Source organism: Grammomys surdaster, unplaced genomic scaffold, assembly GCF_004785775.1.
Source record: "Grammomys surdaster isolate TR1022 unplaced genomic scaffold, NIH_TR_1.0 233, whole genome shotgun sequence".
Lineage (NCBI taxonomy): Eukaryota > Metazoa > Chordata > Mammalia > Rodentia > Muridae > Grammomys > Grammomys surdaster.
Window position 1 is genome coordinate 299,716 of NW_021604678.1, and position 17,051 is coordinate 316,766.

General features: G+C 40.7%; 1 protein-coding gene across 1 annotated transcript; it reads right to left on the bottom strand.

Moving 5' to 3' along the window:
- Positions 1-242: 242 nt before the first annotated feature.
- Positions 243-9,417, bottom strand: Mepe (matrix extracellular phosphoglycoprotein). The gene is made up of 3 exons (XM_028773751.1): positions 9,361-9,417; positions 472-1,529; positions 243-423 (listed from the first exon to the last, which is right to left on the bottom strand). Exons 1-3 carry the CDS (start codon positions 9,412-9,414, stop codon positions 243-245), a joined length of 1,293 nt encoding a protein of 430 aa, XP_028629584.1. The 5' UTR covers positions 9,415-9,417.
- Positions 9,418-17,051: the final 7,634 nt, after the last annotated feature.

Sequence of the window (17,051 nt, forward strand, 5' to 3'; positions counted from 1 at the left end):
GCACTTATGACATTCACAGACTATTTTAATTATGTCCCCTACCTAAATATTACTTATTATATAAATTCTTATGAAAGTTTTTTATTTAAAAAGGCATCAGAACTTTGAGTAGAAATCCTTATGACAACCATTATAACAGCACAATGTCCTGAAGGGGACATTAAGTCTGTTAGCTTGCTCAGTTCCTGCTGTGTCCTCTCTTCCTCCAAGACCCGAGCAGGGGATCGGTTCAATCCTGGGGACTAGTCACCATCGCTCTCACTAGAACTTCTGCTGTAGGATGACTCGCTGCTGCTGTTTCTTTGGCGGGTGCTGACACGCCTGTGGGAATAGGGCCTTCTTGAAGGCCAGGAGCCCCTCCGCTGAGACGTCCCTTTATTCCCTGTAGGATTATTTTGTCCATGGTGCACATAATGGTTTGTTCTTCTGTGGGCTATTATACTCCCTTCTCTTCTGAGAACATTAGAGGACTCCTGTTCACTTTTAACCTCATAACCAAGACTGTGAGAAGACTGGCTTTTGCTTTTACCTGGAAATCTTTGGCTTTCAGTCAAGGTTACTTGGTTCCCTTTGGATTCTTCTGCATCTTTGCTAGAGCTACCTTTGCTGCTCTTGGGGATTTCGTTGTAACCGGCTCTTTCTGTGTGCTCCCTGCCACCCCCTTTTACCTTCTCCTTTGAGGACACTTGTGGATAGTGAAATTCTACTTTCCCTTGATGAGCATTTTGGCTGCCAGCACCAACTCTGTTTCCTTCTTTTCCAGGGAGTTGCCTGAAATTGGTACTGCCTGTGATTTCATTGCTGCCCTCCACAAGGCCCACACCCGCAGAGCCTGCCTCCTGTGCAGTTTTGTGTCTGGTTGCGTAGGCACTGCCACTCTGCCCTTCTCTCCCTGGGATCTCATTAGAACCCAGTCCATACATGTGTGGGTCAACAACCTCAGCTTTGCTGGCGCCTGAGTCAGGGTGACTAGCTGAGCTTTCAAGACCAGGCCCAGTAGCACCTCCTTTGCCAGGAATGTGCATAAAATGTTGCCCATCTCCACTGAAAGGAGGGACATCATTATCTCCCCTCACTAGAAGATCTGGCGAACCACTACCTTCAAAGTCACTGGGAATCTTTCTGACTTGGGGGAGATGTGTTAGGTAGTGAGTGCTTCGTCGGGTCTGACGGGTAAGTTTGCTTTTTACTGGGATGTCCTGGGACAGAAGATACCTCTGTTGATTCTTTATATCTTTTAAGGAGTCTTTAACATCATTGGCATCTGCTGGAATTATGCTTAGAACACTCTGAGGTTTTTTCTCTTGGTTTCTGTCCCTCCATAGTTCGGTTCCAATCACCATACTCTTTACAGGCTGCATGGTATTTCTGAGCAGGGCAGCACCATACCTGTCCTGGTCAGGCATGTGAAGGGGAACACTTTGCCCATCCTCTGCTCCTTTACCCACCATGGGTTCAGGATACACAGATGCTGTTAAGTCCTTGTGGAAGTTGCCTTGGTTGCTGTTGCTGCCGTCTACGTTCAGCATCTGTGGATTTACAGAAAGATTTGGAGTTTTACTACTTTGTTTATTTTTATTGCTTTCAAAAAAGAGACATCTTTCTCTCTCTTTTTTTTTTTTTGGATAATGATTTCTTCCAGTGTTGACTCATGATTTCTTCTCTTGTCAAAGTGGTGAAGGGCAATACTGTCTCTGCTTTATTTTCCTTTTTGATAAAGTAAAAATATTAGCATAAAGTTATTATTTTATGTTAAGTTTTAAAACCCAATAATTCATAAAAAGCATTTAAAATCTCTAATATATTTAATGTAAAGTCTACAACTCAACAGGCACGGCAGGAGGAATGACGTATTTATGGAACAATAGGACTGAGGTAGATTTTTATGGGCAGGTAGAGTCAAATACTCAGAAGCAAAATGATGTGAATTCATATTTTAAGATTAAGTGGTAGGACCAATATTTTTTGACACGCCTCAATATGCTAGCTGCCCTTGAGCATGTTAACATCTTGGTTATAATAACTAAAGATATGAATAGATGGAAACTTCTATACAGAGAAAAGGAGGATTCAGCTGGAAGCTTATACCTTTGAGAAGTGGAGACTATTGCAAAAATGCTGAAGTAGTTCAGGTGAGCCAGGGCCATGATGAACGGCATCAGACAAAATGGTTGAACATTTTTTGTATTTATTTTTAATATGTTGAGTGTCTTGCCTATATGTGTGTCTGTGCACCATGTGTGTGTGTGATGCACATGTGAGCTGCATTGTGATCAGGAAACAAATCCTGATCCTCTGGGAGTGCAGTAAGTGGTCTTAGCTGCTGAATCATCTCTCCAGGTCCCAAATGGTTCCAAATCTCTCACTCCAGTGCTCTGTGAAGTAACTGTGCTACAGGAGGGCTCAGGTATCCTATCAGCTGCCAGGCCACTTTGGACTAGATGAGCTGGGGAGACATGTGACCCACGGAAACATGTGATCCAGGGAAGCATATGACCTGGGGATACTACTTCGCTTCTTTGAGCATCAGATTTTTCACTACAAAATAAGAAAATACACACATTTCAGGATTTTTTAAAAGACATACTCTTGTTAAGTGATACAATGCAAGTCTATTGTTAACCAAGTTCTATATAAATGATAGCAGCTGCCATTCATGCAAGGCTGTGTGGCGCCCTTGGTAGAATGCTAGTTTGCTTCCCTACATAGTGATAAGACTACTCATTTCCTCGTAGAATGCACAGCTGTCCTCCCAGTTTCTACAAGCCACTGAATTATGTGTAGTAGCAGAGAATTATGTACTCATCCTGGACTGGGTTCTGTAACCTGGGGCCTCTGATCAAATGTGGTCTAAAAGAGGGTTTTGATGTCCCCCAGTCTCAAGTTAAGAATAGTGTGTGTGCGCGTGTGTGTGTGTGTGTGTGTGTGTGTGTGTGCATGCCTATGTTAAAGAGCAGGGAGAACCTGAGTGTGTTATACCCATGTATCAATATTAGAGAATAACTTGAGAGAGTCTGGTCTTCCCTCCCACCATGACAGTTCTGGTGACAGACTTCAGGTTGTCTGGGTTAGCAACCATTTATGAGCCATCACTGTGCACTCTCTACCTGTTTGCTTTAAAATGCACTTTATTAAGTGTTGGGAGCTTTAAGACTGTTGAGTCAGCACATACTTGAACTACAGGTAAAGATAGTTTGTGGAAGTCCCTTCTAGTCTGGGAGAGTTCATTAGTATGAAGTCTCCAAAATCTCAAAAATTCTCCATTTCTTTTCATTGTAAGATACAATCATTAATGAATTTCACATGAGAATGATGATAACATTACTCAGTAACTTTTATAGCTCCAAACTTATGGTGAAAATAGGATTTTGTTATGAGAAGAAAATAAAAAGGATCTGAACTGATTTACTTCTGACTAGGAAATTTTCTAAATACTTGCCTTAGTTTAAACCATCAAGCTTCAGAAAGCTTACCTTGGGCATTTATGTCTATTTACATCTGTTAAGTCAGTTTGAGCGGAACAGGTAGGTTAAAAAAGTCAATATATTAAATTTAAACTTAAGTGCTTTTATTCTTTCTCCTTACTCTCAGAGGAATTTTTTGTTAAGAATGGTGGCGTTCTTACTAATGACTAGTGTGCATTTAGCTAGAAGAGTAAATAAAACTGATCTGCATTTGTTTTAAAAAGCTATGTTTTAATTTTGCCACAAGATGGTTAACCATTTGTCTGAGAAAATATTCTAAATTATAAAAGGCTTCCTGTCCTGCATGCGCTCAGGGAAGTGATCTCCAGTCTGTCCTTGGCTGCCTGACCAGTTGTGAGTCAGCTGTCTGGGCTGTCTTCTCCGTCCTGCCTAGCTCAGGGCATCCTTCCATTGGACTGCTGCCTCTCCCACTCACATCTGTGTTCCTGAATCTTGCTGCTCCCCACCACCTTGCTCACAGTTTCCATTGTGTTCTTTTCTCTAAACGCCAGCCAGGAATCGATTTCTTTCTATTCTCAGCCCCTGATGTGTGATTGGGGTTAGAGGGCACTCACATGACACTTTCCACATGCCACCTTGGGTTCCCTGTGATCATTTTCTGTCTTTCAATTCTGAGAGAGAAGGAATTGCATTCCTCTGTTGCTCCAGCTTGCTCTGTATCTTACTCAGCAGGAGCACCGGAAACATATGCCACAGCAGAACCAAAATTAACTAACTTGCATGGACCGAATGATGCAGCCTTACAGATGGCCATACAAAGGATTTCCAGCAGAGGAAAACAAGATTTTTACAGAATTCTTACTTCCGTAGAAAATGAAGTCAGATTTAGGAAAGTAAATAGCCCTTTGGTTGGAGGTGTTCTGAGCTCTTTGCAGCTGTTTGGGCAATGCTCTGCAAGAAGCCACCAAGCAAAAAGAATTATTGTCATCCCAGCAACAAGGGCCTCGTTCTTTCTCTTCAGTGTGACTGGACATGGATGAAGTCATTCATGGAATGGCTCTAAGAGACGTATGTCACTCTTTACTGCTAGATGGCCTGTCATAGTAACTTCATTCCCCTGGGAGTCTACACTGTTCTAGCATACAGTATAGAATATGCTCAGAAATCTTACTTATGAAATACACTGCAATGATGCACAGCAAAATGACAATTACAGACCTCCAAGGCCGGTCATGGCCACACTTGAAGAAGTAGGTCCCAAACTAGAACATGGTTTGGGCCAAAGCAATGGATGGGGATAAGGAAGACTCTGGAACACAGAGTTGCACAGCACAGTGACTTCAGGACCTAGGGAGTGTGGGGAAGGGAAGAAAAGCAACATCCATGCTGGAAACCAGAGCAGTCTCCTCCTAGCTCCCCTAGCTAGTTCACATGTGAGGAGTTTTCTCATAGTCACTTACCTTCTCATCACGTTCAGCTTAGACATATTTTTCATGATGACCCATATAAATGATGCAAAAACTATTCCATTATTAAGGTGGTTTTGTCTCTTAAAATTTCTTGACTTCTTCCTAATACTATGGGATAGCTTTTAACTTGAGAGAAGTTGTTCTCCCTCTGACAATAGGTAGAACCACCTATAAACCACAAGAGGGCACGAGTCAGCCACTATAGATGGCAGCCACCTAAAAGGCTAATCTTGAAATATCTTTTTCCTGCATGCCACTGTCAGCTGTTTGTCTTCCACAGTGTGTCAGTCTTCCTGCCATAACTCAGTGGAGCTGCAACACGAGGGGACATTCCCAGAGCAGAGGGGAGAGGGCATTAGAAGAAAGATAGTTTTTTCTTTCACCATGGCTAAGGTCCATCTGGCAAATACCACCACATGAATGGTCTGGCTTTGAAGTTTGCCATTTGGACCTTTGTAATTTTTAGCTGAGGTTCCGAACATAGACCTGGGACTGCCAGGAGAAACCATGGTAGAAATCAGCTGTGGCTTGATGACATACAAATCTGACAGTATACCTGCAGAAAACTATTTCCATGTGAACCCCACTCTCCATTAAAGCTGTTGACCAGCCCTGTCTTCTCTTTAGTTATGAGTTTGCCTTCATATGCTGCACACAGGTGGGTAACAGTGCTTGCTAATTACAGTGTCTCAGAATTCTTACTTATCCCTCTGAAAGTTGTGTGACAAATCACTGTTTCATTGGAAGCATGAAATCATGCTGAAAATAAAAGCTATCAATACTTGGGAATTTTTAATAATCTGTTGTAGGGATTATACTGAACTAGAATGTGTCATCAAAATTCTGCTGGATGTTGAGCACTTCTGGCCTATGCGCCCAAGAATATTTTGGTAATTAAATTTTTCCCTTGCTGCTTTTTTTTTCCTTTACAGAGCTAAAATTGTTATTTGAGAGGAATATCTGTTTACCCTCTGTCCTTTCACACACCCTTGCTTAGTTTTCACAGTCTGTGGTTGAAAGGTCTGCAAGGAAACAAGGCACTCAATCTCACCAAATAGATCATTCTTTCATTCATTTCTTCAAACAACAAATGTTTTATTTCTGTGTCTTTCACTGGATTGTGTTAACATAGAAAATTATTATGTCCGATAGAAAGATTGAGTCCACTTTCCCTTAAATATTTACCTGTTAGGAGAAAAACAATTACCTCTCCACTAGATGGCAATGCTATCTCTATGTAAGAATCCATTTCCAGCATGGAGAAGTGTCCCTGTGTGCTGGGGAGAGGAGAGGTGGGCATGGTGTTCCAGTTTAGGACAGGAGCCATTGGAATCCATAGAAAAGACACATTCATTGGCAAACCTGAGGTGTTAAAGTGAAGTAGGCTAGGACTCAGACTGTTCAGGGACAGTGTAAGTCAGCAGCTGAGCTGTGCTGTACTGAGCTGTGCTGTGCTGTGCTATGATGGTTGCTGAGGATTACACAAGCTGTGAGCCTGTGTGTAAATGCACACCTCTGGTGTCTCCTCAAGAGGCAAATCATTTTGGCCAGGGATCAGGTGATCTCTTTGATCAGCACGGAGTATCAGTAGATGACTTGTCTGCTAAGGCTTATTGAAGCACATAAAGGCCAGATACAGGAGTAGACATAGGTACTACTGCAGGCCTTGTGAGATGTCACACAAACTGTCACATAAAATAGAGGATGTAAGAACCCTAGGGGCAAGTTTTTCTGTGTACAAAATGGTGTGACAACTTCAAATCTCAGTGTTTCTGTTTTCTTGTTTCCTTTGAAAAGTTCTTGCTTATCACTGTTGTGGTGAAGGGGATGAAGGAGTGGGATGTGCTGGTGTCACAGGTGTGCTAGGGTGGATGCAGGCACCAGGACAGATTAGTCACAGAAGAGGGAGAAGTCTTACAAAAGAGAAAAAAAAAAAGACAAGCAGTCAGAGGACTTGTCTACCTGTCCTACTGGCCTAGAGCAGTGTTTCTCAACCTGTGTGCCATAACCACTTTGGGGTCAAATGAACCTTTCACAGGGATCACCTAAGACATTTGGAAAACACAGATATTTACATTGTGATTCATAACAGTAGCACAAGTATAGTTATGAAGAAGCAACAAAAATAATTTTGTGGTTGGGGGTCACCACAACATCAGGAACAACATTAAAGGGTCACAGCACTAGGAAGATTGAAAACCATGGGCCCAGGGGGTGCTTTTCCTAAACAACACTCAAAGCCATGGGTTTCTGTTTATGTGTCTCTACTCTAATGGACAAAATCTTCACAGAAGCCTAAACTCAAGTGGTTATAGTGACAGCATCCCATTATTTGAACCCCAAGGATTTGTCTACTGTTTAATTTCATTCTAGAAACAATCGGTTTGTCTGTAACACCTTATCGTTCTAGGACTCAATCATTTGCAGAGAGTTTCACAGTTTGCAAAGGGCTTTTGCATAATAATTTCTCTTGTGAGCTGAGCAACAGGGGAGAGAAAGCCCACACAGAGCTGGTGACAGAGAAGCAGAAAGTCATCCTAACCTGAATCTCCTGCTTTAAAACCCCAAGACTGAAGCGATAAAAAACTATAGTAGCTTTGTTTGAAAGAATGTTTGCTAACATGGAGAGGTGTTCCTGAAGTTTATATTAAATCTTCAAGATACATTTCTTTATTCTTTATTACACTTATTTATTATGTCAGTTCTTCCATGATCTTGTGAATATAAATTAAGTTGTTACCTCATTGTTAGTAATATCAAAAGGAGCTGTAGTGGGAAGAATGTAGAAATAACATGGGCACGTGCACACACACGCACACACACACGCGTGCACATTTACAGTCATATTAAATATATTCTTGCTCACATAGATTAGCCCAGTATAGTTCTTGATACATTGTTAACTTAGATCAAAGCCTCCCTCATTTGCATAAAATGAACATTAATTGCATTATGCTGCTCAGTCTTCACCTTCTAGTTCCTAACACTTTAAAACTGGATGAGTTTGGCTTATAATTATGAGACACACGTACATGGCTTGCTATACACTCATACCAACAATCTATGATTAAACAACTGGGATAATTGTTAAAGTGAAATGTATCTGTGATAAAAGATAACACTGCAATTCTTAACACCAAATTTGTCCCTGTTCCCTGGTAAGACTTTGTAACTTGAAATCTGCAGCCCTCTCTGCTCCTCTGATGCCCACTTAGCAATTGCCCTGGACTTGACTGTGGCCCTGTAATGGGTATGACATTGTCTGCCCCCAGGAGGAAAGTTGGCCACCTCTTTTGACTGGTGGTCACTGGCCTAGCCCTTTACTGGAAGCTGGTTAGAAAGGACATTTTGGCTCTTCCCTGGAATGGGCTGCTCAAAATAACTGAAGAGGGTCAGCAAGACCCACTCGACCAACAGCCTGCTTCAGTGCATGCCTGTATGGTTCTGACTGACCTTGTGAGGATTGGGTTCACTCAGTACAGCCCCTACCACTGTGTAAGGATGTGTGTGAAGTGGAGGTAGGGTGAGGTAGTGTGTGTGTGTGTGTGTGTGTGTGTGTGTGTGTGTGTGAAGTAGGGGTGGGAGATGAGGGGCTGTGGCATGGGATGGGGCAGGCAGATAGGGTGGGGGTGAGTGTGTGTGTGTATGTGTGAAGCAGGAGTGGGGGATGGGAACGGAATAGGAGGTGAGTCTGACTCCCTCATTTACTTCTGCCCCTTCTCCAGATGTCATGGTTCACCCCTGTGGGTCTGGTTACCCCTGCTGCTCACCCACTTGCTCAGGACCTATATTTAAGCATGGTCAGCATAGAATGAGTACATGTCTCCATAGTTCCCCAACCCAGAAGGTTTCTCTGAGAGCTAGGATGTTGATAAGATGTTACCGAATTTGCCCCCGTGTCTGAGTCGCAGAAAACGTCTGCAATGCTTGGTTTTGTCATGGGATAATTTGGTCACATCCTGAGAGCTCATCCAGGTGAGTCAGAAGAAGAAAAGAGACAAGAGGCAGCAGGAGCCTGATTTAGGTTAAGTTCATGAGTATCGGCTCCATTTTGACCTCGCCAAAGAAGGGAACATCTTTGAGGGGATCCCACCGTGCCAAGATGCTATCAGAGACGAGAGACATTCTAGTCCACTCTCAGGGCCATCTATGTATTTAGTTAGCTTTACACATTCGTGCCAAATTCCTAAAGGTAAAATATTACAAGGTTCTTTTGATTCACTGTGGTTTCTTTATTTGAGCATACTGCATTAATCTCAGCTGCCATGGAATGCCGAGTGCCATGATTGGCTACTGGTTATCTCAAAGTCTCTGGAAAACACAGCATGGTGCTATTCTATAGTTTGTACACTTTAAGTGGCAGGCTTCTAAGTTTAGTGATTCATGTTTCTTCACCTCTTACCAAACCTGCTTGGAAACTAGAGAGAAAGATTATGCAATGCATGAGTGAATTTGCAAATGCTTACTGGTGCCACCCAGGTCATACTGAAGAGCAGCAGTCCAGTAGACACAGCCTGCATCTTCACAAGGCTCTCTGAAAGATAACAAGAATCTGTCTGAGCAAGGCAGATGTGAGCACTTACATATGCACACGTCCTTCCTGCATAAGTTCATTTCCTCTTGATACGTAGAACTACATATCTTATACATACATACTATAAAATTAGCATTTACATGAATATATGTAGTTTGAGCAATTAGTTCATAGTCAGGGTTAATATATTAATAACTATTTCATGTCTGATTGCTTTCATGCAAAAATAAAAACCATTGACTATAATTAATCTGATAATCAACTTGTAGAAATTAATTTTATAGACACATAATTATTCACTCTATTTGTAATCTGACATTTTCCCTTAGGGAAAAAATTGTTAAATGCTTGTATAATTGAAAGTTACAGTAAGATAGTCTATCAGGTCACATCTGAATTGTTAAGTGTGTCAGATGGCAGATACAGAAGTGAGGAATGGAATCTTACCAATTCCAGGCTAGTATCCCAATGTACATCTTCATATTCATTAGCAAAATGTCTGAACTAGTCACTACATAGGGACCAAAGGAAGAAACTGCTGAAGCAAATTTTACTGTAAGTAAAAGTATTAAAATGAGCTAAGCACCATTCTAAGTTTACATATATTTATTTATTTGAGTCCTACAACAGCCTTATCAGCCATGTGGCTTTACCAGTTTCATAAACTAGGAAACAGACTCAGAAAGGTCACAAAACATGTCCCATGATTCATGAATATTAATAAGTAGAACTGGGTTTGGTATTCTAGCAAAGTCACTATAGAACCAGTGTTCCTAACCCAGACTCTATGTCACTTCAAGTACATTTCTGCTCCTCCGTCTTATTAAATAAAGCTATGAGCATTCAACTCAAAGAAGACCCTGTTTTATATAATGTTCAATAGATGAATCTTTTGGAACACTAGCATTTAGTTATCGATTAAAGCAGGCATGCAGAGTGTAATGAGTGAGCTTGGAAGCTCACTCAAATAGCCATCAGAGTGGAAATTTATCAGTACAGCTCTGGACAGCATCTGTTGGTCTTGATGTCAGTACTTATTTTACTGACACATAAACATGTAACAACCAACATGAGAATGATAATGTGGTTTGTTGGAAGAAAATCCATTTAATGAGGAAAACAAGTTTTTATAGCACTCGAACATTTCATAGTAAAACTTTTACTCAGCAAATAATGTAATAAAGATATATTGTAAAATTGTAAGTTATGATCTTCTAACTTAATATTATCTTAAGGATTTAAATCTAAGTTTAAGTGACAACTTTGGCCTCTAAGTATTGTAGAAAGGACAGTCTTTTATCATTTATTAAATAGTTCAATGCTGGTAGATACATCAGCAGAGAAGATATCTGTAAAGAAAAACATGACTGGCTTCTCCTGCATCTGGTCTGTAAAATGATGCAGTTCCAGATAACATGGGTCTTGGTAATTTTGATAGTCAGCTCACAGGCCAGTTTCACGCCGTGAAGTTTAAATAATGAGCTCTAGAGTGTGGTAGCTCCCCACCTCATGCAAGTCTCACTTATTTTCAATATCCTTAGCAGTATGGTAAAACTACTGAAAGCTTAAGCAAGCACTTCTGTCAGAAAGCAATTCTCCATGAGGGGCAGAAAGAGACAATTTACCTGATGTCATTCACCTTCGGGTAAGCTTGGCTTCTTCGGGCTTAGCAGTCTCTGGGCATTTGCTGAAATTTAAAGTTTGTTAGAGCCCCCAATGTCCAATCAGCATGGCTCACTCAGTACCAGTCTGTCACAAATGACCACAGATGACCACAGGGGGTAAGGTAATTTTAATCTAAAAATGTTTTTGTGGTGGAAAGCTGCTATCAAATGTTCCAGAAAGTAGAATAAACAGAAAAATATAAATATCTCAGTTTGGACATTATGTTGCAAAATAATTAGAATTGATTTTAGAACTATTAAGTAGGACTGGGTGAATGGCTTACATATGTATAAGTAGAAAATATTTGTAAACCAACAAAGTTATAAACAGAAAGACTTTTTATTGTTTTATTTAGAAAGTGTACAATCTTAATTTTATCTGAATCTTATTCAGACAACAATGGTATTTTCAGCACCTACTATAGGGCAGGCATTAGAGAAGCTTCAGTAAATTAAAGAGAAAATAATCCTGCCTCACGGGGCTCACCAACCAATGAAGAAGACAGACAAGGGACTATATTGTATTAGACAGTGACACAGATAAACTTCAAGCAGAAGCACTCAGAGGGATATCTCAAGTACTGGGAGTAAGGACACTGGGCTGAAGTTTTACACAGAGCCTCCGGGGTGGCCTCACTTTTTAGTAAAGTCTTCAATATGGCTTACATGTATGTATTGCTCCAAAATTCACATCTTGCAAATAAAACTCCCACCGTGATGATATTAAGGCAGGGCTTGTACAATATAAGTCATTGGGTGAGAATCTTCATGAGCAAGAGTAACAGCTTTCAAAAGGCTAAAGGAAAAGACCTCGAGCCTGTGTATTCCACCTGTCTATCACGTGAGCACACAGCTTTCACCCCACCCACCCCCCAACTACCACCACACCCTAAAGATGAAGTAACAAGATGCCATCTTGGAAAGTGAGTAATTATCTTGTACCAAACAGCGAACCTTCCAGCTCCTTTGTATTAAACTTCCTAGCCTCCAAAGTCATAAGAATTAAAGACAGTGAGATGTCAATGGTCGTTCTCTCTAGATTACCACCTCTGGGGGATTCTGTTACAGTAGCATAGACTAAGACAGAATGTAGCCGCATGGCTTTACATAGGACATTTCACAGAGAAGTTCTAGGAGCTCCAGTAACAGGGGCTTGCTGGCTTATTCCAGCAGGTAATCAGACAGGAGTTAACCGGCCCAGGGCCAGGAATCTGCAGGTCCTCCACTTTGCCCTGAGTGATGAAGCTGCTCCAGGGTTGGTTACGGAGCTGACGGATGGAGCACTTGCGGACTCTACATAAGGCCTGGGATTCAGTCTCAGGACTGAATTTAAATTAATTAATTTAATTCAATTCCAGGTCTAGAAAGCTACTATAGGTTTGAGCAGAGATGATGTTGAAGGAATGAAGTCCGGACAGAGAAGCAAAGGCAGCCTGGAGCGGTAGAGCAGCGGTGAAATGCCTCATATTCAGCGTGTTTTCACAGGAAAGCGGTAGGAATAGGCTGCACTAGGGCAAATTCACGGGTAGACTCTGGTATCAGGATGGACTTAGAATTTTGCCATGTAATGAAAAACCCAAAGTTTCTCTCTTATTGAAATAGGATAATATTTAAAAGATACTTTTGAGGATGAGTTTGTGGGTTTAAATTTGGATGACGAATTTTATTATTATTAAATATTAAATTTTTATTTAATATTTTATTAAATAGTCAATGTAGGACATTGAGTCCTTTTTCCTGTCAACGGTGGTAGGAGCTAAAACCAAACTGTAATTCATGTTTGTAATAGTTAGGGAGTGTTTACTTGGTTTAAAAGTATAGTCATTCCTTCTAGGATGACTCACAGTAGGCTTACATGTAGATCGACCAATAAAAGATTATGAACGTTCTATAATATACTTTATGATATGAGCTACTTATGTGTACATTCAGCTTTATGACTAATTATAAATAATGTGTAATAACTTTTAAGTATGGAACTCTGATTTTTCCCAACTCAAATTGGCAAAACTAAGATTACAAAGTTGGAAGTAATGAATAATATATCCATGACACAATTTTGGTTTAGAGAATGACAGCTTGGGTAGTTTATGCCAAAACCTTCTTGCTTTATACAAATTCTTTGACTTCTCTTCCAAAGATCCTGAGTTGACTCTAAAGACTTATAAGAACTTCAAGCTACTGTGTGAGAAGCACAATTGACTCAAAGCACCTAACTGAACTTTGGAATACTGGATCACCATCATTGACAATGAAGACATTTAACCTGAAGTGTTGTGTGAGATCAAACCCATCTCCATTGGGGGTTTATAGTAATACATGTTTTAACAACTAAACAGGTTTTCTGGCTGCATTTTCTCCATCCAAGCGTTATTCTAAGAAGTTTACTACTTGTAAGAATTCTGATGTAAATATTACTATCACCATAGTTTTTAGTGATGAAGCACAGAGTAACTTCCTTTAGACATTTCTTAAAGTCACATAACCAACAAAGAAAGGCCAGGAGTAGTGTAGACTATTTGGCTAATTGTGGCAGTGTGCTGTACTGACACATAACATCAGCATGAACATTACCAAGTTCTGTGAGATGCTCAGCCCACTGCGTACTGTCTCACCTGTTGTTCCTGTTACTGACAACTGTCTGGGACCCAGGTGGAGTGAGTGTGCTACTGTTCCAGTGTCATCCACTGCTGGTTTCCATTCCATGTCTTCTTAGGTTTATCTAACAAAAGCACAAAATCAGAAAGAGAGAGAGGGAGAGAGAGAGAGGGAGAGAGAGAGAGAGAGAGAGAGAGAGAGAGAGAGAGAGAGAGGAGACAGGGCTCAGGGCTGAGGTTTAAAGAGCTGGAGGTATATTTCTCTAGATATCATACACGTTCATGCCTCCAGCTCCATCAGCACTGAGGACTTGGGTGACAAGGGTCAAAACTAATAAGGAAATGGAAGTCAAAAACAGAAAGGCAACAACCAAAAGAAAATCAAATACAAACGGAAGGGAGAGAGATGTAAAGAGAGAGGTAAAATACTCATTTGGAGCCTTAGATGTTCTATTAAACCAAAGATCAGCTCAAAAATTTTACAACTAGCAGGTCACTCAGTGTTTTATCCTCTACACTGTGTGTAGCTTTAGTGACTCATGCAGAGTACGAGCTTCACTTGTGCCTCACCTATAACATAGATACAAAATGGCATTTTCATTTCTATAGCCTCATAATTTCATATATCTGCAAATGTATCTTTCCTTTGTTTTTTTCTTCCTTTCAAAAGAATATTCCCATCTGTGAAATTAATTAATATATAATATAAAATATTATACATATATTAATATATAATATAAAACACTTTACATGTAATACCATACATATATCACTGTAATCTGTAAGAACATGAGTCTAGGAAAAGAAAATTCATATAATTTTAAGACTTGGGACTCAGCTTCTTGTTCTACCAAGGAGTGAACTGAACAGAGCTAAATATACATGTTTTCAAAGCTGAAATGAATTCAAAGAAGTAACACTCAACTCAAGTCTTAAATTTAGAACCTACAATTGACAAGAGCAAAAATAGTGAGAACCCATTCTAGTTAGAAGCTAGGAGAGGGGCATTCTGGGAAGAGGCATCTGGGTGATTAATGTTGGTGTTTGGGAGATGGACCCTGCCATCTTTGCTGAATTTAAAGCAAACTAACAAAAATGGCCTAAAAGTTTTTTTATATATAAAATAATCCCAGAAACCTTGTTCTGTTTCAGAAGAATAAGATGTTTTATTTTAAATATACTCACTCATAAGGATCAATATTCATCATAAGCTACAAAATGCCACTTTCTAAAACATCACTGACAGCCAACTTCTCATGTTCTTCCAAGTTCTTTTCATCTCTAGAAAGTATGATTTTTCTCCCTGTGTTGGCATTTCACTCAATTACAGTACTATGGAATGCCACAGAACAGCATGAAGCTAGTTGTGTCAGTTTCTTTAGGTTGCACATTCACTCAGCCATTACTAGCAAAGAGAGGCTATGTCAATAGAATCCACCTTTATTTTTATATTAGAAAGAAGTTTTATTATAACTTGAGATGAGGACGCTGAGGATATAGCTAAAATGTAATTTATAATGATACCAGTCGTTACTTCAGGACATTGCTGGAGGTGACTACAAAGCCTTGTTGTGTGACATCAAGGGGAAGATACTGCTCATTCTTGAAACAGTGTTACCTTCAGGGGCTGCCAGACCACAGGGGGCAGCGTGTGGCTTTTACCAGCTGTTCTCTGTGTGGTGGACACATATTAATACTTGCTGACCACATTAGGGCATGTGTAGTTTTCCCTTTATCTTTTAAGCTTACGTCTCTCTGCATTGTGTTAGTTCAGCTTTTCTTCAGTGGTTTTCTTAACTCTCATAGATCCAGTGCCATCCAGTCTGTTTCTGCCTTAACCAACTTTTGCTATTTAACACATTATCTCAAAACTTAGTTTCAAACAATACACTAATTTCTTTCAAAGTTATATGTACTGATGTGGTTTAGCCTTGGTTTTCACTTGATTTCTCTCACAGGAAAGCATAGGAGTAGGTGCGGACACTGCCTGCAAACATAACCCATGCAGAACACCCACTGCCTGTAAACATACCTATGGAGAACAGCCAAGACGGTGCCTTGCACGGCTGCACTTAATATATGACCTTGCTTTCTGGTAGAACAAGCTGGACTTCCTACATGGCCACTCAGAGTGTTAGAACTAAGTCTGAGATTGCAGTAAAAGAGGCCAGAATCCCAACTGAAGTGTCTGGACAAGGCAGCTTTACTCTTGAACAAGTGAATGTGCTTGCAAGAGCAAACACAGGGACAGGATGAACGTTGGGTTTTACTCTAACTCAGGCGATGCCTGTGTCTTTTCTCCATTGTTTGGGTCTGACCTCACAGACTTAACTTTCTTGGATCATTTGACAATAATTGTTACACAGGAACTGAAGGAAGGGGAAAGAGGCCATTGCTCCAAAGAGAAAAGAGTCACAACTTCAGGCCACCAAATTCCTGGAATACAGCAATAAGCCATTGTGTAAACAAAGGTTTTGCTGGTGGGAGAGGGATACAAACATTTACATAAAATCTTAAGCAGTGGAAGAGATAAAAGGATCTGAATGTCTTCTCCTAAACACAAGGTTCCCCCCCTTTGGTAGGAAAAAATTCATATTTGATATTTTTTACAAGGTCACAAAATACCCTGCACTGAAAACTCTTTAGCTAGACGTGTGTTCCATGAAGATTATGTTGCTATTTTGTCCTTCTTGAAATATTCTCCACTTCTTTTTTGAGAGTCCTGGTTCACGAGAGCAGAGAGCAGAGAGTGTCAGGCTGGGTTTGTGGATAGAGCTGTTAGGGAGTCTCACTTAATCAAAGTGGCCAGGATGAGGGGGATGCGCTCCTGGGCCCCGCCCACCCGCACTGCGACTGCAGTGGCACTGTGACTGTGGAGTGTTAACATCACACTTTAGAAGAGCTGTGTTCTCCAAAGTGAAATCTGAGTTGTATCTGGGCAGACATGAGGAGAGAACACTCAACTGAGACTTGGTGTTGATGAAACTAAGACTCAAAAAGAGCAGACAAGACAGGTGGACACAAGGAAAGGGACAGAGTCCTCTTTCAGAAGCAGATACCTACGGACCTGTTAATATTCTTAGGTCATCAACTCACAAGCAGCCTGCCTGCCTTTCTCCCAGTTTCAACTGAGCAAAAGTCTTTCAACTTTATCTCCTTGAGACTCAACTACAGCCTTCTGTCCAGGTCCATTTGCTCAGCTATGATTAGAGCTAGCCCCTCATTAGTAGAATGTCTGACCCTCTGTCACCTATCACTTCTGGTTTACTATCATCGTGTAATGGTAGGAACACTGGGAACTGACATTTTGCTGCACCTGTGTGTTGCCTGTCTCCCTGTTTGTGGAATCAATATAGAGAATG

Excerpts from the sequence above, each read along its gene's own strand:
- Mepe (XM_028773751.1), bottom strand. The coding sequence starts at position 9,414 with ATGCAGGCTGTGTCTACTGGACTGCTGCTCTTCAGTATGACCTGGGTG. Across the intron at positions 1,530-9,360 it reads GTATGACCTGGGTGGCACCA|ATGCTGAACGTAGACGGCAG; the intron begins GTAAGCATTTGC and ends GTAAATCCACAG. Across the intron at positions 424-471 it reads GAGGTTAAAAGTGAACAGGA|AACAAACCATTATGTGCACC; the intron begins GTCCTCTAATGT and ends AGCCCACAGAAG.